Source organism: Triticum urartu, chromosome 7A, assembly GCF_056163025.1.
Source record: "Triticum urartu cultivar PI428250 chromosome 7A, HENAU_Tu73, whole genome shotgun sequence".
Lineage (NCBI taxonomy): Eukaryota > Viridiplantae > Streptophyta > Magnoliopsida > Poales > Poaceae > Triticum > Triticum urartu.
The window spans coordinates 422,917,040-422,939,481 of NC_141879.1; the positions used below are offsets into that span (position 1 = coordinate 422,917,040).

General features: G+C 42.1%; 2 protein-coding genes across 2 annotated transcripts in view; both read right to left on the reverse strand.

Annotated features, from left to right (window-relative positions):
* Positions 1-1,185: 1,185 nt before the first annotated feature.
* On the reverse strand, positions 1,186-5,389 carry LOC125531697 (uncharacterized). The gene is made up of 5 exons (XM_048696010.2): positions 4,594-5,389; positions 3,885-4,499; positions 2,673-2,766; positions 1,772-1,840; positions 1,186-1,592 (listed from the first exon to the last, which is right to left on the reverse strand). The coding sequence occupies exons 2-5, from the start codon at positions 3,981-3,983 to the stop codon at positions 1,516-1,518; spliced, it is 339 nt and encodes a 112-aa protein (XP_048551967.2). The 5' UTR covers positions 3,984-4,499; positions 4,594-5,389; the 3' UTR covers positions 1,186-1,515.
* Positions 5,390-7,031: 1,642 nt separating this feature from the next.
* The window catches only part of LOC125531698 (uncharacterized), a 56,439-nt gene continuing 41,028 nt past the window's right edge, over positions 7,032-22,442 (reverse strand). The window contains exons 2-4 of the mRNA XM_087532930.1: positions 10,440-11,101; positions 9,614-9,700; positions 7,032-7,602 (exon numbers count right to left, since the gene is read on the reverse strand). Coding sequence (XP_087389056.1) covers positions 7,557-7,602; positions 9,614-9,700; positions 10,440-11,101 — 795 coding nt within the window. The 3' untranslated portion in view covers positions 7,032-7,556. The remainder of the gene's footprint in view (positions 7,603-9,613; positions 9,701-10,439; positions 11,102-22,442) is intronic.

The window sequence follows — 22,442 nt, forward strand, 5'->3', positions numbered from 1 at the left end:
AGGTGTGTATGTGTTACTGAATTTAGCTATTCTTGTCAAGGCCTAGTTCAGGCACAATAGCTTAGACTGTCCTCTCCGTTTATGTCCAGGCCTTCCTCTGCATTGCACTGCTCATTGCTTTCACAACAGGACTTTACTTTGTATTCCTCTCTGCTATTTTGTCGATTTTGAAGTTCCGGTTTTTTCGGTCCTTGAACTTACCCAAGTTTTTTCCTAGTAAAATGTGCACTCTCTTTTGGAAACAGAGTGTATGAATGTTCACACAGAGAGTAATTGAACTTTTGAGCACTTTTTTTATATAAACATCCTTTTTTTTCAAACCCTTGTTTATTAACTTCATGTGGAAGTGCCACATTTTCTTTCGCAGGTGAAACTTTTTTGTTGTGCAGGTTTTGGACTTATCTGTCTTTCTAGTTTGAACTCACCCGACAATTCGAATTGTACTTTTACCATTCGAATTGCATGGCGTTTCCTTTTGCTTGAACTTTTACGATTTGAATTTCTGTCATTTCTTTTATTCCGAACGGACCACCGAAAAGTATTATGTGTTTTTTTCCAACTCTACAAATTTTTCAACTTTGTTCCGGACTTCTCTCATTCCACGACCTGAACTTTTACCATTTGAATTTCCGTGAGGTTTCTTTTTGTTTGAGCTTTTCCTAAAACTTATCTGATACGTCATGTTGAACTTACAACTTTTTAAATTGTGAACTTATTGTGTTTTTATAATTACAAATCTAGCAAGTAGTAGGAGATTCACCCAACAAATGGGCTAATTACATGGAGCAGCCACATTAATAGCACTTGACCTTATAGAAGTGAAAGTTTTTGGTTTTAAGTCATATTTGTTTTCTTGTCCGAACTTATGGTACCATCATCATCGAACCTATATGGTTCGTGTAGCTGAACTAAAATAAACTTTTTAACCAAATAAATGTGTTATGTTTTTTTCTTTGAGCATATATTCCTCAAGTCAATAGACGAACTGACATCATTTTATTTTTTGAACTTATATGCTATTAATAATTAAAAAAAATATATTCTTGCACGCACATCAAGCAGTCATGTATACCTTATTTAAAGAAGTAGCAATCATCTCATCATATACAGAAATTTTTTCACACACATAATACATGTACATTAATAACATATACACCACATCGACTACACATTTTCATACATGAATGACATATACAACACACCGACTGCACATTTTCTTGCTATATATTAGAAGCCTCTTCAGATTTAAAGGTTTGTAACGGACATAATAAATTAACCAAAAACCGAATTACGAAGGTCAAAGTTCTTGAATTACAGACCAAAAAACAAGCAAACAAAGGATAAATAGAGGATTGCCAGGGTCTAAGAGAGATCAATTGCAATACACTTTCACTCCATTTTTCACTCAGTAGTAGCATGATTGAATAAGAAGTTCAAAACTGGTGCAGTAGCACTTTCACTCCATTTTTCCTTTCAGTATCGTTGGACACGAGCTCCTTGAGAAAGCTTGCGCGGTCAGTAGCACATTGGTCCTGCAATTGTGTCGACGTGGAGAAGGAGCCTCCAAGTCAGCCCACAGCTGGGTAACTTCTCTGCATTACAACAAATCAAAAGCAGTAAATGTACACATTTTGGACATACAAGCATAATGGAAATTTGTAGAAATAACATGGTGTATCCTGATACAAAGTACTGGTGCTTTTGGAATTTTCGAACAGAGAAAAGAATTGCAGGCGGCTCAAGTGTCAAGAGCAGAAGAGCATGGGCTCACCGGGGAAGGAGGTAGACAGACGACAGTGGTTAGCCCAACGCCTGGCTTGCCGACATGCTTCAGTTCGGGCTGGATTCATCAAAGATGTCAAGATTATAAGCACTGTAAGAACAACCAAGATTGAGAGAATACACTAAGCACCATGTCTAATTCTTATGTTAGTGGTTGGTCCAATAAAATTACGAGGTCAATGCTTCCATAGAGGTAACAAGATGCAAGCTTAGTTCTTAGGTTACAATTTTGTAGATACTAGTACTGCTACCAGCATTTAGAAATACTATTGAACTTGAACTTGTGGTCTATCGAGATCTAAACTGATTGTGTTACAAGCACTAACACAAAATCTAATGAAACCAGTATAAGTACATGTTAGAAAGATAATCAAGTCCAGGTATATTAATTGGGATAAGTTCAACAAGAAACTTCTAAAACATTTGTATTAAAAAGATGTGTACTACATAACATCTGGTGAGGAGGACCAGACTATTGAGAAATTAAGTACTTTTAACTCGTTCTAATCTAGAGTAGCCTGGAAAGAAACAACATATGTGTTGCATCAGTTTATGCACTAATACATCATTAGTTCATAACCAAAAGTATGGATTTCACATCCTGGAAACCTTTGCAATTGACATGGGGATGCTTCCATATGCACCTTCGATCATGCACCAAGACATTTCATTTTATGTTTTTTTATAGTAGAACAAATACTAATTTTTATGCCAAGTAAGTTCAAACAGAACAGAAGTGGGGGTTCATTCGTAAGAATAGAAAAGAACACATGCTTCTTTTTATCCATACAGGCATAACACCTGTTGTGCTACAGGAAGAACATGGGAACAAGGAGGAAATTGGACTTGTAGTTGTTAAGTAGGTGAACTGAAAAGCATACAAAACATACACTGAAGAGCGGGATCCGGCCGGTGACGTTGCGGCGGGCCGTCTCCACACACACGGCCACACCCCACCGCGCCCCAATCTCCACCTCGCGCGAACTGAATGAAATTTATAAATTGAACCGAACTGAAAGCAGAATTTGTACATCATGTGTACATCAAGAAATAAACTTGAGGAGTGCCAACTACTAAACAAAAAGTTTGGTATATTGAGCTTAGAGATCGTATATTGGTGAACTTTTTCTCCCTACAGAATCGTTAATCAAATAGATGTACTGTTCGCAAGGTTTTATCAACATGATAAGTAGTAGCAGTACTACTCCAGGTGGCAAAGTAGTAGCGGAACAAAAGAAGGCCACCATCAACAGTGAGTACTACCGCGACACCTAAACTATGTGTTGGCCACACTTGCTTTACATAGTACTACAAGATTTTTTTGAAAAAAAGTACTAAAAGATTTGTGAACACGAGAGCATACAGAAGTTGTACTGAGGGAGTAATTGATAAGAAAAAATCGTATGCTAGAACGTAAACCTGGAAAGGGAAAAATAAGAACAAGAGATAAATCTTGAAGGCAAGCTCTTCATGATGGCGTATACTTAAGTTATTTTATTTATTTTTTGAACTGGTATTTTTCCAACATTGAACTGATGTATTCTTTTGTAGTTGAACTAGTTTTTCTGTCGATGAAGGGAAAAATGACATAAGCAAGCAGAACCATGCTTTTTTAACCTCCTTTAGTGCTTTTTTGGGAGGAACTGAATCCAACAAAACATGTGCAGAACATTTTTCAAAAGCATCTAAGTGCCACAAACCAAAACAACAATGTAAAGCTATGAAAATCCCATCTTATACCTGCGAACCACCATGAGATACAAAACCAGCAGCAATGAAAACCACTGATCTTCATTTGTTTTTGTTGGACACGCACTGATCTTCATTTGTTTTTGTTTATTATGAACTGATGTACTGACTGTATATGTTGATGCATATATAAAATGCATATGAAGTGTGTTTTGATGATACAATACATGTTGAAATGCTAGATTAGATCAAATTTGGAAAATTTCACAACCAGAAAATGTGATTTTTCGTAACTTTTTTCTACACAAAGTATGTTCGCCGGCAACATTTGCATCACAAAGAAATTGAAGCAGTAGTAAACATGAACACAGACAGTGTGTGTGAGAGAGAGAGCACACAAGGGAGAAGATTACCATCCTTGCATCACCGAGTGAAAGCACCTTGGTGGAAGAAAGTTGAAGCCGACAACCATGTACTGCTGCTCGCGACGAACTCGACCTCCCTGATGCCATGGGGTTGGACTGAACACATCTCGACTGTGCATGCAGAGACTACAATTTACACACCCATTGCTCAGATTGCAACACATAGTTACATATTACATTTAGGTGATATCTCTGTACTTGCAAAGTTATTAAAGGTGAACTATAGCAAATGTTTATAGTCCAAGTGTCCATATAAAGATTATCTTTTTACTTAAAAAGTTATCCGCAAATTCTCTAGTGGACCTATCATTATTGTCAAAAATAATCAACATGAATGATCTCCACCAGTCACCAATTTACTCAAACCATCCACACTCATATGAGCTTTCCATTCAAGATTTCCTGTCCTATCTTCTTCTAAACAAATTGAGAACTTGAACCACATATTTTTGGAAGCTATACTGAAATGCTAGCACATATACTACTTTACAGTAAGTAGCTTTCAAACAAAACATAATTGAAAGTTGCAAGAATTTGAATAGGAGGCAGTCCAACTCAGCTGCATGCATAAGGTCTTCAGAGCATCAGAACAAGTATAGGCAGCTGCAAGCATAAGGTCAACCAGAGTATCAGAATAAGTACAGTCAGCTTCAAACAAATTTTGAGAGATTGAGGAAGTACAGGGGGGATGCCGGACCTGGAACAGGAGCTAACAGCCGAACCGAATATAGGGGCGGAGCACGGGGGTGGCCTACACATGATTCATTGAGCGACCGGAGGTGGAGCTAGAAGTTGGACTGCAAAACCATGGAAAAGCTCGATTCCGTCAAGCACAGACAGGTGAGCGAAGCCGGGAGCGGACGGTCGGTGACGGGACTTGAGCTCAGAGGGCCGCACGAGGCACGTCATGCTGCAGAAGGTAGGAGGCAGTGGTCGCGGCGCCTCCCTCAGAGATGGTCGACGCGCGAGATTTATGCCATGTCCTGAGCCTCGAGTGCCTCGCGCCGGGCTGGGCCGCTATGCTTCACCGGCAGGAGGTGAGGTGCGGGGAGAGGGCGCGAGCGTCACCGAGACTGATAGGAGGAAGCGGGGGCGTGGCTCAGGTAGGTGGCGTGTTTGGGCGCCGGGGACGGCAGGATCGAAGGCGCGCTGGGGATTAGGGAAGGAGGTGGCTGAAATCGTGGTGGCGGCGGGGGGAGGTGACGGGAGGCGCGTTGGTCGGGGGAGAGGTGAGCAGAGGTACGACCGCAGGGGGAAGGTGGCCGGAGGCGTGGCTGCTGGGGGAGAGGTGACCAGAGGCACGGCCGCAGGGGGAAGGTGGCCGGAGGCGCAGCCGCAGGGGCAAGGTGGCCGGAGGCGCGGCCGCCGGGGGAAGGTGGTAGATGGCAGCGCGGCGGTCGGAGGAAGGTGGGCACGATGGTACTCGGGGTCAGGGTGGGTTGACCCGATCCAGATTCATTTTTTGTTCGCGTACCGGTGGAGAAAAACGCAGCCCCCTATATATATATATATACCCTTCTTAAACTGATGAATTCAAGCGGTTGAACTGATGAAATTCGAGCGGTCAAACTGATGCTTTCTGTTGGTGTTAAAAATCGTCTTCTTTAGTTCAATTTTTTTGTAATTTTTTTTGTTGAAATGGAGCGTGTAATATATCGTTGGAAAGCTCTTGACATCCACATTACAGTCCTATAAAAAAAAATTATGATTTAAGAGCAATTTTGAAAAAAACCGTTTCATAACTGAAAACACGAATCGTATTTTGGACTTAATTTTCAAACGGTTTGTCGGAATTGAGCAAATGAGATGGCGTTGGAAAGCTTGTGAAAATCCGCATCTTCCATATATCTATTGTTTTTCCAAATTCTATATGATATAAAAGTAATTTGAAAAACAGTGAAATTCTGGGCGAAATGTTTTTCACTGTTTTTTGCAAACGGTTTGTCGGATTGACGCACATGATATGGCGTTGGAAAGCTAGGAAAATGTGCAACTTTTGCGTATAGAAAGTTTTTTCTAATTCCTTACAGTTTAAAAACAAATTTGAATACAGTCAAAGTTGATTTCGAACGCGGTTTTTTTTAAAGTTTGTCGAAATGGGACAAATAATATACCGTTGGAAAGTTATCGAAAATGTGAAACTTAGTCGTGTTGAATGTTTTCTCAAATTCACAACCGTTGAGGAGTAATTTGGAATACGGTGGGACACGTCGTGCTGTTTTTCGTCAGAAAAAACAGAGTAATTGTACTGATCTACTTGTGCGTTTGTAGTGATGTATTTTTTCATAGAGTAATTTTGAGAGGTTCCAAAAAAAGAGTACTTGAACGGATGTCCGTATGGTTTTGTACTCTGCGTATTTTCACATACTAGACTTTACTATGTTCTTTCTGTATGGTTATCCTCGTAACTTTTCAACGGTTCATGGTATTATCGTCCCCGAACTTGCATGATTTATATCGTTGAACTGAATGATTTTCTAAAAGAAAATGTTTAGGGGTTGATCACTTGAACTCGTACTGATCTCCTTATGAGTTTGTACTGAGCAAGTTTCTATAGACTAGAATTTACTCTATTTTTTGGGTACGGTTTTCTTCATAACTTTTCAACGGTTTATGATATCATCGTCCCTGAACTTGCGCATGGTATACATCGTTGAACTGAATGACATTTTTTTCAAAAAGAAAAGTTTTGTGTGTCTTTTTTTAACTCAGCATCTTTTTTTTCAACGGTGCTTTGGACTTCTCTCAATTTACTACTTGAACTTTTACCATTTTTGATTTTCCATGGGTTTCTTTTTTGTTTGAGCCTTTTTTCCCAACCTCATCTAGGATGTCATGTTGAACTTACAACCTTTTTTAATTATGAACTTATTGTGCTTTTACAATGCCAAAGCTAGCAAGTAGTAGGACATTCACCCAACTTTTTTAATCCAAACTGATTATTCTCTTTAATTTGAACTGATCATTCATTTTTCAGAATTCAATCTAATCATGGCTTTTACTTCAAACTGATTTTTAAATTCAAACTAACCATTTTTTTCATTTTGAACTGATCATTGTTTTAAATTTGTACCGATTAATTGTTTTTTATGTAAACCATTTCTTTCATTCTTGCATGCACAGCAAACGGTCATGTATACCTTCTATGAAGAAGTAACAATCATATCATCATAGACAGAAAATTTTCCACATATAGTACATGTACATGAATGACATATACAACACACCAGCTCCACATTAGATGAATGACATATACACCACACCGACTGCACATTTTCATATTATCCATAGCACCCACCACAACACAAAAATCACAGGCCTTTTTCTTGCACAGCAAATGTTCAAGCACACCCACATGACAACAATAATAATCATCAGAAAATAAAGTGCTTTCGCACAAGGGTACAAAAAAATTTCCACCAGTGAAAGCTTGAACCGGCCAAACACTATTGTTCTCTAACACACATAGGAACTTATAGCAATTGGTCATTTGAACAAATAGCAATAGAAATAAGAAATGTGTACACCGATACAACTTTGCATCATCAAAATCTAGAGTTAGAAGACATATACATATGATGAGGTTTCTTGATGGAAAAATATGCATATGATGCGCATGTAGCAGCAGACAATCTGGTTTCGGTGTGCATTAAAAAATCTTCACAATAAAACTTCAGTGAGAAGACAAAGGCTACATTTACTGAATCTGCAATAGTAATTAACAAAGAATTAATCTGCATGAACAACGACAAGCCTGAAGCTCATCAATACATAGAAATATCTAACACTACCACAAGATTTAGAAAGATGTGTAGACACACAAAAGTTGCCACCATAGCATATGAAGTCACAAAACTTTCCACAAAGTTTCACATGTTGTACAGGCACACAAGCTTCATAGCGACCACCTGTTGGCATACTTTCCATATATTGCTATTTGACTCAAGGTTGTGTACTGGTCATAAGAGGTAAGCTGCACTACTTGTATTTTTTCCAGTAAAAGAAATTATGAAGATACCTCTAGTAATGTAAGATTTGCTGAGCCAAATGCCCATTGCATTGCTACAGAAAATATTGATTATTTTCTTTTTCCTTAGTGGTGTCACTGCCTTCAGATTAAAATGTAGGAGGAACATGGACATGGACATGCACGGTTCTGCATGTTGAACTCCTAGCAATCTCACGCCTCTGCAAGCCATTGAGCAGCTGAGAGGAGGGAGCTGCTCCACCGGCCACTGTGTATTGTGACGCTGGGCTACTAGAGCTATGCATGGATAGGCTCGATGGTGAGTGCACAGGGGTGGTGGAAGAACAGGTAGGGCCTCCGGCGATGCCCGGAGCTGGCACAAGGCGCATCGGCCTTCTTCGACCGATGCTCCGTTGGCTGATGCCAGAAGTAGAACTTCCTGGCCTTCCAAACTAGTACTGAAGACAAGTACCAAAGAAAAACATGCATCGGTATTTAGAAGGCGTACAAGGGCTACACACTGCCGTGAGGTACCAAAAAACACAATAGTTTGTGCATCTTTTAACACAATGACATTTTATGGAACTACTTCTGCATTTAGACATCCTATGCTCTCATACAGATTAACACAACATCTTGTGTGCTAGAAAGAACATAGTAACATAAGTGAGTGAAATGCATTTTTTCCTCTTTTAGGAATAAGCACAAATACCTTCGGGGCACAAATGCTAGCCATCAATAGTAGCTCAAAAGGCTATTTCTTCCTGAAAGAATTCTTCAAATTCTAAAACTAAGAGTATTTTCAATTGAACTTGCCTGGAAGTAAAACTTGTACTCTAGTTCCAGTACAAGTATCATGCATATAGTCTGTAAATAAATAAAAAAGATGCAGAATTTACAGAAGAAAAGGTTAAAATAGAAGTTGAAACAACAAAGAAACTATGAAGCAAATAGCATCAGTGATCTTCTAACTGAAGCATCATACTGTACTGATATTTTTTGTCAATGAACTTTTGCAATATAGGTACTAGAACTCACTGATGCTATTTACTCTTCATTTTTTAATGGCATTTTAAGTACATGCCGAACATCAGTTTTTTTAAACACATCCACAGTTGAAATGGATCAGTACATGATGAACAATGTCAGTTTTCAGAAGCAAAACTTGCACTGAATCGGTTAAACTTCTTTTTTGCTGAGCTACTAATTTTTTAATATATAGCCACACTATTTTTTTGAACACACACATTGAACCGTTGGGGTTCTTAATGAGCTGATGATAGAAAACACGTTGAACTCAAATTTGGGCTTACATAACTACCAAATGTTTTGGGTTCTTCTATGAACCTTTTTGTTATCTTTTCCTGAACTCCAAACCACAATTACAATTACAATACACACATGCACTACACAACAGTGTGTATTTTTTACTGTCCATAACAACAAATTAACCAAAAACAACTAATTTATTAAGGAAACAGTTTTTAAACTTGGGTTGAGCTTCGTTTCTTCAGATTTTTGAACTCCTGCAGCAGGTATACCTGAACTTGCGTGACACATTTTGATTTAGTTCAAAGCAGCTGATTTTTTAACTCCTGCGGCTAACATACTTTTGTTGCTCAACAACAAAACAGAGCTTGATTTATATCAGCAAAGCAAAAAGTTGGCTGGAGATTTTGTTCCTCGCATCTAGACAAATTTAAAAGTTATAACAAGAGATATTCTGTCAGACGCAGAGCTTTTTAGTTACCCTGGTGATGAAATAGTAAGCCGGCTGGACTGAAAATCGCAGCAAACATGAACTGAAGATCGCTTAGCTCTTTCCTGCTGCCTCCTCCTGCAATTGAAAATTATTGCCATGTTAGAACTGAGGACCGAGGTAAATTTTTGGTGAAAGCCTGGCACAAATCACTTGACACAGACAAGCACATACCTCGCCCTTGTCCTCATGTATGGTCTGCACTTTGGGGTGTTTTTTGTGACGGCCATGAGTGGTGGCTGTGAACGGCCTGTGGTGGTGGCTGTGGACGGCCAGCGTCGTCATGTGAGTCTGGTGGGCCTAAATGCATTACATGAAAAGGGAAAGGGCCTCTATCCTTCCGTGCAGGCAAGTCTGAACTGATACAAACTTCTTTTTGCCTAGCTACTAAATTTTTTTATATATAGCCAGCTATTTTTTTTAACACACACATTGAACCGTTTCTGGGGTTCTTAACGAGCTGATGATAGAAAACATGTTGAACTGAACTTTGGGCTTCCAGAAACTACCGAATGTTTTTGGGTTCTTTTATGTACCTTTTTGTTATATTTTTCTCAACTCCAAGCCACAATTACAATCACAGTACACACATGTACTACAGAATTAACCAAAACAACTAATTTATGAAAGAAACAGTTTCTGAACTTGGTTTGAGATTTGTTTCTTCAGATTTTTGAACTTGTGCAGAAGGTATGCCTGAACTTGCGTGAATGACAAAAATGACACATAGTTTGTTCTGCTTTTTCATAAGATGAATTGAAAACATAAAATGGAGTACCTCCACGGAGCATCTCGACGAATTGGAGCTTGTGCATACCAGGAGGAGGAGGAGCAGCTGATGGAGCATCTCAAAGACGGCGCCGCGCATCCACCACGATGGTGCAGCCGGAGTTGCGCCATCCAGGGGCTGCTCGACGACGCGCTGGGGGAGGGGGCCGGCGGTGGCGCGCTAGGGTAGATGGGGAAGTCGGCGGCGTGCTGGGGGAGGGGCCGGCCGCTGGCACGCTGGGGGAGGGGCCGGTCGGCGGCGCGCTGGGGGAGGGAGCCGGGCGGCGGCGGCGCGCTGGGGGAGGGAGCCGGGCGGCGGCGGTGCGCTGGAGGAGGGAGCAGGGCAGCGGCGTGGCGCTCGGGGAGGGAGCCGGGCGGCGGTGCCGCGAAGAGGAGGGAGCCGGGCGACGGAGGCGCGACGGGGGGGGGGGGCCAGGCGGCGGAGGCGCGATGGGGGAGGGAGCAGGGCGGCGGCGTGGCGCTCGGGGAGGGAGCCGGGCGGCGGTGCCGCGAAGAGGAGGGAGCCGGGCGGCGGAGGCGCGACGGGGAGGGAGCCAGGCGGCGGAGGCGCGATGGGGGAGGGAGCCAGGCGGCGGCGGCGCGCTGGGAGCGGGGGATCGGGGTCTGGATGGAGATGGGGCAGTGGGGTGGGGGCGTGGGGTTTTTTTGTTCTTTTTGCTTTGGGCTGGGAAGGATGGGGTTTGCTTTTTCCTAGTTTTGCATATTCTGGTCCGATCGCTCCTATATATAGGCCGCGGAGTAACAGCATATTATTCTATATGTCACTTGTTTGTCAAAGTATTGAAAAATCCATTACTTCATCATTAGCCGGAAGTAACAGGCGTATGATGCCACGAAACTCTTCAAAGTTGTTTTGGAATGGAATTCCGGATAAAATAATTTGCATTTTTTTACGAATTTCAGCAAAGGCCTTTGAAATAGCGATATTCGGAAGGCTCTTGCTGAACTTCATATCAAAAAGCTAATTATCCTATCTGGGACTTTGTTCCAAAACAATTTTGGAGAGCTTCATAGCATTATGCGGCTATTACTTCCGGCTAATGATGAAGCCGTGGTTTTCTTGAATCCATTAACACTAGACAACGTGACATATAGAAGGGTAGATGAGATCAGGAAAAATATGAACCATTTTCTACTCATCCAGAATGGTGCCATTTTGTTAAATCCCTTAATGGTTAAGAGAATCTGTTATGTTACATTTGCATACTAGATCACTGATGGTGCGTGTTGCTGCGCCCGTCTATTTTGAATGTTTTATGATATAGATATATAATTTTTTTGTAAATACATGGAGAAAAGATAAACCATGAAAAATGCTAAAATAGAGTGCAATGAGTTATTTGGCGAACGTTTCCCTTTTTATGAAAGATAATCCTGTCAGTATTAAGTAATAGCCTAACAGATAATAATATTGTGTACTATGCAAGGACAGGGCAACTGTCAGTAGCAAGTAATATCCTAACAGATAATAATATTGTGTACTAAGCTAGATAACAATATTGTGTATAGTAACCAGCAGATAATAATATTGTGTACTAAGCTAGATAATAATATTGTGTATTGACCTAGGACAGAGCACCAACTATAGCTTCTTCAACAAGAATATGCAGGTAACTACAATAATGTATAGGATATAGCATTGAATCGCATCTAGCATTTGCAGTTTTAAACCCAGCTATAGGGATCAAAAACTGAAAATGCAAAAAACCACCACATCTGTGAGGATGCAATTACAATCTTCATATTCTGTTGTATCTTTGCATACATAAAGATACATCTTTCCTGAGAAACATGTGCTCTGCTGCACGCTCACTGAAATAATAATAACAACAATTTTTTAGGAGAAACACAGTAAAACAAAATCCCTTATTATTGAGGTCTCAAACAAAAAAAATTGCAAGAATGAAAAACTCACTAAACTACAGGTAACGAAGCCTGAAGTTGATATTTTATGTGCCTTCTTCAATGACACAACCTGAATGTAAGACCTATGGGCACAGATACCAGAGAATTCCATGGACATCTTCTGTTAGCTTGGTAACAACCCAGGCAGCAGCTCAATGGAAACAAGAATTCACGGTTGCATCCAACACTAACGGGAAGCAAGACAACCAATCATCACATATTTGGAGCGTGATAAAAGATTCATCATTCTGCTGCTACAAGTACAACCTTCAGCGAGGGGCGTCAAATCCAACACCGGGGAAAGGAAGATTGTTATGGTCATCACAAATGCGGGGATATCAAGACAGCAAACTGATGGGAGGAGTGCAAGTGAGGTGGAGGGGATTAAGGCTGGAGGCGAGCTCCGGGATATGAATAATATATAGAGCCGCATGTACTGGAGCAGTTGCGGGATGGGAAAAAGAAACGCACAACTCTATTAATCGCCACCGCGAGTGGCGAATATCACCCGTGATTAGTGCTCCCAAGAACCGATGATTGATTGTCCCTAAAACTCCGGCGGGTCAGTTTCCCTCTCCGCTTCACCTCCTCTGTACCAACATCGACATGCAGTCCGGGAGGCTCGGACCAGCTCCGTCGCATCGTCTGGCTCTGTGCGGTCGCTATGGGATCTGTTGCCCCCGTATCAGTCGCGACCAAGCTCGGTCACCCATGGAAAGAGCCGTCATGCGATGGCTTCACTTTTTTTAGGGGTTCGATGGCTTCACTTACGGGAGACGACACTGATATAGGGTACAGGCCCATTAGGCCCAATGTAATCTGAGACGCCCAAAAAAGTGACCAGAGCAGCGGCCCAGATGGTTAGCGGTCGTTAATAGCGAAGGAAGTCAGATTACGTGCAACTCACAACACATCTGATGGCCAAAAATGCCCAGAATTGATGATCAAACGGCCACGAATTGTGATGGTCTGAGAGCGCTGGAAACCTGCGCATTTATAATGTATCTAAATAGAATTTGTTTATAAGAAATCAAAATCCAATCATTTTAAAAATGGTATATTTACATATAGAATTTGTTCTCGACGTCAACGATGGCCGGCCCACATCCTCGCCGTCGACCCGTTCACGATGATGTCCTGATTCCGAGGAGGCATGTCCGGGACTGGGCTCTGCCGGGCTGGCACTAGGAGGTGCTACCTTCAGGGGCGCGCCGCTTGGTGAGAAACCCGGTCCCGGGTCCCGTTGTCGACCCGGAGCTCCTTTGATGGCGTTCGCGTGGGCCAATTTCGGTGCGGAGGGAGCCGACCCCGCCGGAAGTGGTACGTCGCCGTGTTAGGGAGGAGGACGAGCACGTCCGTCGCTACATGGTTGCGTTGGATGCCAGGTTCTCCAATATCTGGCAGGTTCTTCGGGGATCTCACCCGAGCTATGATCATGTGATGGTTCCTTCTCTTTGGGTGTCCACCGCCCGCGCCTCACGAACCACGAGTGAACTAGATTATTCGATAGTATTTGATCTATATTAGCTAGCTAGTGATGTATTCAATAATATTCGAGGCGATGTATTCGAGATTATATATATTATTCGATAATATTCGATACGATGTATTTGAGATTATATATATATTATTCGATAATATTCGAGACGATGTATTCGAGATTATATTCGATGATACATATTATGTACTATGGTTTAGTTTTTCCTTATTGATTGCATGCATGCATTGTAATTTGAATACTAAATTGTTTTATATTTCTTCTGGATTAGTTAAATAAAAGCTATGGATAATACCGACGGAGAAGGAGAGGAGGCCATGTTCAACATCATACACTCATCCCCTCGCCCAGATGAGTTTGATGAAGATGACGGCTCGCAATATCTGAACCCTACCAGTGAGGGTATGATATTTGATGAAGACGAACGAATAGATGAAGTCCAGAACTATGATTATGACGACGAAGAAAATGTTGATCTTGAAATAATAAAGACCGGCGAGGTATATTTATATAAGCAGGCATCTGGTGATTATCACATGTTTTAAATGATTTGTATATACATTAGCAAATTGATCTTTCTTCTTTCAGCCCTCCGGATCAAGCAAATCTTCTACAGGCAGCAAGACAGTGCGAGGCCCGGGCCAAAAAGTTGAAGGAGGGCATAAAGTACAACATCGATGCCATCAAACCTAATGGCGAACCAAGCGAGCCTAAGAGGAATGTCGGCAAGTTCGTTCGTTAGTGCGGAGTTCTTGTGAAGGGCCAAATCCCGATCTCCATTCAAGAAAGGAAAAAGGCAGCAAAGGAACGTCTAGATTCTGTTGACCAAAGAGAAAAAGATCTGCTTTGGGAATCTCTCATGTCACATTTCACCCTACCAGATCATTTCACGGATGCAGATGTGTAGAAAGTCAAGGACGCTACTCTTAGGAAGATGGCGGTTGCATTCAACAACCACAAGAAAACTAGATGGACCAAGTACATTAAAGGAGGAAAGAAGACTCCAGAGTTCACGGGAACACTGGAGAAGCAAAGAGATCACTGGCCCGCTTTCGTGAAATTCAAGGAATCGAAATTAGCTAAGGAACGGTCGAGAATAAACAAGATCAATGCCGTGAAAAAGGAGCATTACCATAAGCTGGGGCCAGGTGGCTACGCGGTGGCCCGACCTAAGTGGGATAAGGCTGAGCAACAAATGGTGGATGGAGGGGTCATTCCAGTTACATTGAGTTGCCCCCTAGATCCAGGACTTGGTTCTATGCGCATGGGGGGACGTTGGACCCAAAGACAGGCCAGGTTTTGGAGAAGGGAAGTCTTAAAGGAGCCGACCTCAAATTACTTGTTGCAATAGAAGAGGCTCGAACGGGGGTGTTCACGCCCAATAGAGAGAATGACGAGCTTACGCGCGCCCTGGGAAATCCTGAACACCCGGGAAGAACATGAGGCAAAGGCGTTGTTCCGTGGTATGAGGGGTTTGCAGACTGGAACGCCGACTACAGAAGCCGTGCGAGAAAGAAGACAGAGGAGGAGAAGAAGAGGAAGCTGGAGTAGGAGCAGAGGAAGCAGGAAGCAGAACGCCTTCAAGGCCTAGAATCAGCTCACGCGGAGTGCCAACTCCAATTCCAGCAGCAGCAGGAGATCGACTCACTTAGCCAGGAAAGGGGGTCTCAACAGTGGCAGCAGCTAGCGGATCCAGCATTGGATAGCACCATCCCATCCATGCCGAGATGCAGCATGGGTTCCGCCCCAGGCGATGAGGCACTGCTGGATAGATACCCTGTGGATGACATCATGGATAACACTAATTGTGAGGTACACTTCAAAATGAAAAACATATACATGAAGGTGGCGGACGCCGTTGCTTATTCAAATTCCCCTGAAGCAACCTTCCATTCAAACCCGATTCCGGCTGGCTATACTCGTGTCGTGGTTGATGAAGTGGTGGCACAATATTCGGGGCTAGAGCTTGGCATTCCTGGAGGTGACGATGAGCACACACTGGGAGAGGCCATACATCATATCATTCTATGGAGAAAGGATTGCATCATCTTTCCAAGGCCACCGACACCGCGTCAGCAGACTCCCGCTCCTCCAAGTCATCAGCCACCGCCTCAGCAGAGCCCTGCTCCTTCTAGTCTGCGAATGCGTCAGGCCACTCCTCCTCCTACAAGTCCGGCAACGTGTCAGCCCACTCCTCGTCCTCCAAGTCAGGAACCGCGTCAGCCGTCTCCGCCCCCTCGGCGGGCTCCGCCACCTAAGCAGCAACGGAAGAGAGCCGCCGCAGCTATGCTGGCTAGCCGTATAAGTACAAGTACAAGAGGCAAGATATACCAATTTGGTCCAAGTCTCACGCCTCTTCCGAAGAGGCCTTACGACATGACTGTGGAGGAAAACGAAGCCGAATGCCAAGCCCAAGTGAGGGCCCATTTTGGACCAAAACTGCCACCACCGCCAAAGAAGGAAGTGCCTGAGCATGTCATTGACCACTTCATTCGTATGGCTCAAGCACCAGCTCCCAAGCCTAGGGACTCAGACTATGAGCGCCAAATAAGGAAGGCATATCAAGCAGAAAATAAAGAGTCGAGCTCGAGCTCCAGCCAAGGAGCTACCAAAAAGCGGGAAAACTGTTCCCCAGCTGGGAGAACAGGCGGTGCAATCGATCCCCACGCTCATTGTACCAACACATGTGAGTACCAGCGACGATCAGCTGCTAATAAGTGATGCTCATAGAAGGATGGCTGAAGAGGCCGGTATCACTGTTTATCAACTCCTAGAGATCGAGCCCATGGATACGATTAGAGATGAGGACATAAAACGGAAATATGCCCGCGGCTAGCCTATGGTGAAGCCTGAGGAGGTCAAGCTTCTATCAACGAGAATGTATCAATTGCATGAATGGTACATGAAAGAAGCCAATACTACCGATCGAGAGTCCCTCATGGTGAAACTAGCTGAAGACTATTACTACAATGGAAAAGATCTGTGGGTTGAGTTTCAAGAAATGTTTCAGTTATTCAATCAAGACGCACTCGACAAATTTATCGTCAATTGTTATTGTTTGTAAGTGGTTTCTTTCTGTAATTAATTTAATTCTCTAGCTAGCTGTAGTGCTTGTTCTATTCATTAACTGTAATTATCCTCACTATATTATCTTCTGTGGCATTATGCATAATGAAGATGTTTGAAGTGAAAAAAGCTGGACGCTATGGCATTGGGTTCATTGACCCAAATATCATTAATGAAAAGACATGGTCACAAGAATATGATCGACCATACACAGAGAAAAGTTTGCTAGAGTTCTTGAAGCGCCTAAATGCCTATCAAGAAATACTATTTCCTTACAACTTCGGGTGAGTCACACTGTCTTGTATTCCCTTCGTTCCTCAATATAAGTCTTTTTAGACATTTCAAATGGACTATAACATACGGATGTATGTAGACATATTTTAGAGTGTAGATTCGCTCATTTTGCTCCATATGTAGTCACTTATTGGAATCTCTAGAAATATAAATATTTGGGAACGGAGGGAGTACTACAAATTCTGTTTTTGCTTACTAGCTAGATGTTAATAAGTGTATAGGGTTTAGGGTAGTTGATGATTTATGCACGTGCCCGCTTAATTATACATGCAAACGTGTGCGCATGCAGTTTCCACTGGATCTTGTTAATCATTTAAGTTGACGAGGGAAAAGTTCAACTATTGGACTCACTACTTAAAAAAGCTAGAGACTACAAAATCGTGAAGGGGATGGTCAACAGGTAATTTCAATCATTTTCGAACTATTTGTCGGCCTATTTAGTTCGTCAAATCCTGATATCAACCAATTAATAACTCCTTTATTCATTTTCTTTGCCGGCGGGCACGGCTTGGCAAAAGTTCATAAAACAAGTTGATGGCCCATGGAAAAAAGAGATGAAATGGATCCGACCCAAGGTAACTAATTAAGTAGCTAGTACCAGCTAGGTACCATCTCTTTAATTCTAGTTTCAATACCATTAATTATCATGCTTGACTAATTATTATCTGATTGAATTCTATTCTCGTAAAGACCCTGAAGCAGGTGCAGGGGACTGATTTACGTGCATTCTACATTTGCGAGAACATTCGCATGATGACTACCTAAAGGACTAGAACTGATAGAGACAGATGGGTACGTTTGCCAAAACACTATTCACAATTTTTACATCATTATCTAATATATATACACACAACTAATAATACATGTATATTTTGATCTCTTCTTTAAAGATGAAGGAGATGCGGGATCGGCTCCTACCGGAGGCTCGCGTACGAGGAAATAGCAGGATTTTTTCTCGACCAGGTCATAGAGCCCAAAGGAGAATTCCATTACCGCTACCGCAATAATGCCTCCATGTAATGATCTTCAAATTGTATGAGAAATTGTATATACCAAATTGTATATATACATGTGTATGTGTGAATGGTGGTACGATACATTCGATGATATATATATATATACATATATATATATATGATCGGTTCCACGAGAAATTCTATTTATATATATGCATAACGTGTACAATATGTAGTATCGTAAAATACCATCAAATGAAAAAATTAACTGGAAAACACAAAATTAAAGGAAAAATAAATTATAAAACCAAAACCCCTAAACCTTTTAGTACCGGTTTGTGTTACTAACCAGTACTAAAGGTCTCCCAGCCCCCGGCGTTGGCTCGTGCCATGTGGTGGCCCTTTAGTGGCGGTTCGTGTTGAACCGGGACTAAGGGGGGACCTTTAGTCCCCACCCTTTAGTGCCGGTTCCAGAACCGACACTAAAGGGCCTCAGGAACCGGTGCTAAAGCCCAATTCTGCACTAGTGGTAGTACCCTGTGAGGACTCTTGAACCATGGAAAGGATAATGATATTCCACGGAGTGGAATTGAACAAAATGAGTTGGAGTTTTGTTTTCTATATGATGGATATGAAGGAATGTAGAATTATGGGATTTTTATGGAGTTGTGTTGGAATACGGAACAATTATAATTTCCAGGATGAGTTAAAGCTTTACCAACATTGAAGTGGGCCCATAACCCACAGGCCCGGGATTTGAAAATGAACAGACATAACCTTGATGAAGGAAGAAATTTGGAAGAAGCTGTGTTTTCATCGGCAGACGTTTCTTATGAGAATACGAAAACCCAAGAGTTGTGAAGAAACATTAAGTGATTTGTTTGGGCTTGCAGAATCAATAGTTTACCCGAACTCAGTTCGAGGACAAGAGAATTTTTGCAATGCTTGTGAGAATGCCCGAGTGTTAGAAATGTGAGATTCGCTAAACCTTATACAGGGTAATGAACTGGGTGAGGAATGGATTGATCACCATACCGACTTACTCTCATCATTCGCTCTTACTATTTGGAATGGTAAATCTGAGTGACTTACCCATAGAAGAACGACGACGATATCGATACCTTGTTTAAACCTTAGAATGGTAGGACGATTGATCCAAGTACAGGCAACCATTGCCAACTGTAGGATATACGGTGAGATTCAACCTAGACCCTTTCCTGCAGGAGAAACCACGAATTGTTGAGCACCATGAGATCTCGATAGTTGTTTAGTATTGGCGACAAACTTGTTAGATACGAATACCCAGTCTCAGAAGAACCTTACCATGAGGAAAGGACACAAGATTTGGAGAAAGAGGTTATGCCTTTACCGCAAGAGCACCAGTGAAAGAGTTACTTCAGAGCATACGAGAAGACCGACACCGTCAACCCAAAGGATGAAGTACATGAGTTTTGTCGGAGCCATAATATTGATTTTAAGTGTGGTAGCACCCCAGACATCTCTGGACAATGGACTTTCAAGAAGACCCCAACCCCAACCTTTTCTTGCTAGCCTCTTCAAATCTCGAGGACGAGATTCATTTTAAGTGTGGTAGGTTTGTAATCCCAAAATTATATCTACAGCGTGGTGGGCCCAAAACCCTACCTGTAGCGACCTGACCTCAAACGGTCAAGTCTCTACGTATATGTACCATCCCTGGATCAGTATGCTGGCACACACAGTACATCAATATATATATAAAAGTGCAATCACATGTATAAATAACGTAAAACTGATGTATACCTCATAAGTCTCAGCGGAAACAAACAAACGGGTGTGGAGTCGCATCAACGCCATCGGCAAGTTGAGTGTAGACCATAACCCTGTACCGTACTCTTACTCATCGGAAGAAATTTTTGCAACATGATACATTGCAGTCGTGTAGGTCAGTACATTGAATGTACCGGCAAGATCACAATAAAAGAAAGCAGATGATAAAGCTATACTATATGCAATATGGCTTTGTGGCTCTGTGTTTGAGTTTTGTTTTGCATAAAAGCTGGTTTTATTTTCCCTACAACAAAGGATAGTGATACGTCTCCAACGTATCTATAATTTTTGATTGCTCCATGCTATATTATCTACTGTTTTGGACTATATTGGGCTTTATTTTCCACTTTTATATTATTTTTGGGACTAACATATTAACCGGAGGCCCAGCCCAGAATTGCTGTTTTTTTTGCCTATTTCAGTGTTCCGAAGAAACGGAATATCAAACGGAGTCCAAACGGAATGAAACCTTCGGGAACGTGATTTTCTCACCGAACATGATCCAGGAGACTTGGACCCTACGCCAAGGCATCAGAGAGGCGTTCACGAGGGTGGGGGCGCCCCCCCTAGGGCACGCCCCCTGCCTCGTGGGCCCCTCGATGCTCCACCGACATACTCCTTCCTCCTATATATACCAACATACCCCCAAACGAACAGAACAGGAGCCAAAAACCTAATTCCACCGCCGCAACTTTCTGTATCCACGAGATCCCATCTTGGGGCCTGTTCCGGAGCTCCGCCGGAGAGGGCCGTCATCACGGAGGGCTTCTACATCATCATAGCCTCTCCGATGAAGTGTGAATAGTTTACCTCAGACCTTCGGGTCCATAGTTAGTAGCTAGATGGCTTCTTCTCTCTTTTTGGATCCCAATACAAAGTTCTCCCCCTCTCTTGTGGCGATCTATTCGATGTAATCTTCTTTTTGCGGTGTGTTTGTTGAGATCGATGAATTGTGGGTTTATGAACAAGTGTATCTATGAATAATATTTGAATCTTCTCTGAATTCTTTTATGTATGATTGGTTATCTTTGCAAGTCTCTTCGAATTATCCGTTTGGTTTGACCAACTAGATTGGTAGTTCTTGCCATGGGAGAAGTGCTTAGCTTTGGGTTCGATCTTGCGGTGTCCTTTCCTAGTGACAGAAGGGGCAGCAAGGCACGTATTGCATCGTTGCCATTGAGGATAACAAGATGGGGTTTATTTCATATTGCATGAATTTATCTCTCTACATCATGTCATCTTGCTTAAAGCGTTACTCTGTTTTTCACTTAATACTCTAGATGCATGCTGGATAGCGATCGATGAGTGGACTAATAGTAGTAGATGCAGAATTGTTTCGGTCTACTTGTCACGGACGTGATGCCTATATACATGATCATGCCTAGATATTCTCATAACTATGCTCAATTCTGTCAATTGCTCAATAGTAATTTGTTCACCCACCGTAGAATACTTATGCTCTTGAGAGAAGCCACTAGTGAAACCTATGGCCCCCGGGTCTATTCTCATCATATCAATCTCCATCACTTTAATCTTGCTTTGCTTTTTTACTTTGCCTTTACCTTTTACTTTGCATCTCTATACCAAAAAAACCAAAAATATTATATCTATCAGATCTCACTCTTGTAAGTGACCGTGAAGTGATTGACAACCCCTAATCGCGTTGGTTGCGAGTAGCTATCGTTTTGTGCAGGTACGAGGGACTTGAGCGTGGCCTCCTACTGGATTGATACCTTGGTTCTCAAAAACTGAGGGAAATACTTAAGCTACTCTGCTGCATCATCCCTTCCTCTTCGGGGAAATCCAACGCAAGCTCAAGAGGTAGCAAGAAGGATTTCTGGCGCCGTTGCTGGGGAGTCTACGCAAAAAGTCAACATACCAAGTACCCATCACAATCCCTATCTCTCGCATTACATTATTTGCCATTTGCCTCTCGTTTTCCTCTCCCCCACTTCACCCTTGCCGTTTTATTCGCCTCTCTCTCTCTATCCTCCCTCTCTATTTGCCTCTTTTTGCCCGCTTGCCTTTTGTTTGCTTGTGTGTTGGATTGCTTGTTTGTCGTGATGGCTCAACCGAGATTTGGTGATCTTCACCTTAAAGGGTTAGAGGAGATTGAAAACAACGTTAGGAAGTTTATGGTTTTGCAATTCGAGCATAATAATTTCTTTAGAAACGAGCTTATGGAACAAAAAAGTTTTATGAGTTATATGAATAAAGAGCTTGATGATATGTCTAAAGAATTTGATGGTATAAGATCCCAAATTGCTCGTCTAGAAAAGATGACTGCTGAAATTTCGAATATGCAAGCCACCTTAGTCAATAAGATGGCCGCTAAACCGAATTCCTATGAAAATCAAGATGAAGATCTAAAAGTTATTGATGTATCTCCTATTAAATCTTTGTTTTGCAATATGAATCTTGATGAAACTTAATATGATCTTCCTTTACCTAGAAGGCGTTCTAAAAATTCGGAGTATTTAGATCTTTATGATGAAATTGATGA

Excerpts from the sequence above, each read along its gene's own strand:
- LOC125531697 (XM_048696010.2), bottom strand. The coding sequence starts at position 3,983 with ATGGCATCAGGGAGGTCGAGTTCGTCGCGAGCAGCAGTACATGGTTGT. Across the intron at positions 2,767-3,884 it reads CACTCGGTGATGCAAGGATG|TTCGCGCGAGGTGGAGATTG; the intron begins GTAATCTTCTCC and ends AATTTCATTCAG. Across the intron at positions 1,593-1,771 it reads TCTGTCTACCTCCTTCCCCG|AGAAGTTACCCAGCTGTGGG; the intron begins GTGAGCCCATGC and ends GTTGTAATGCAG.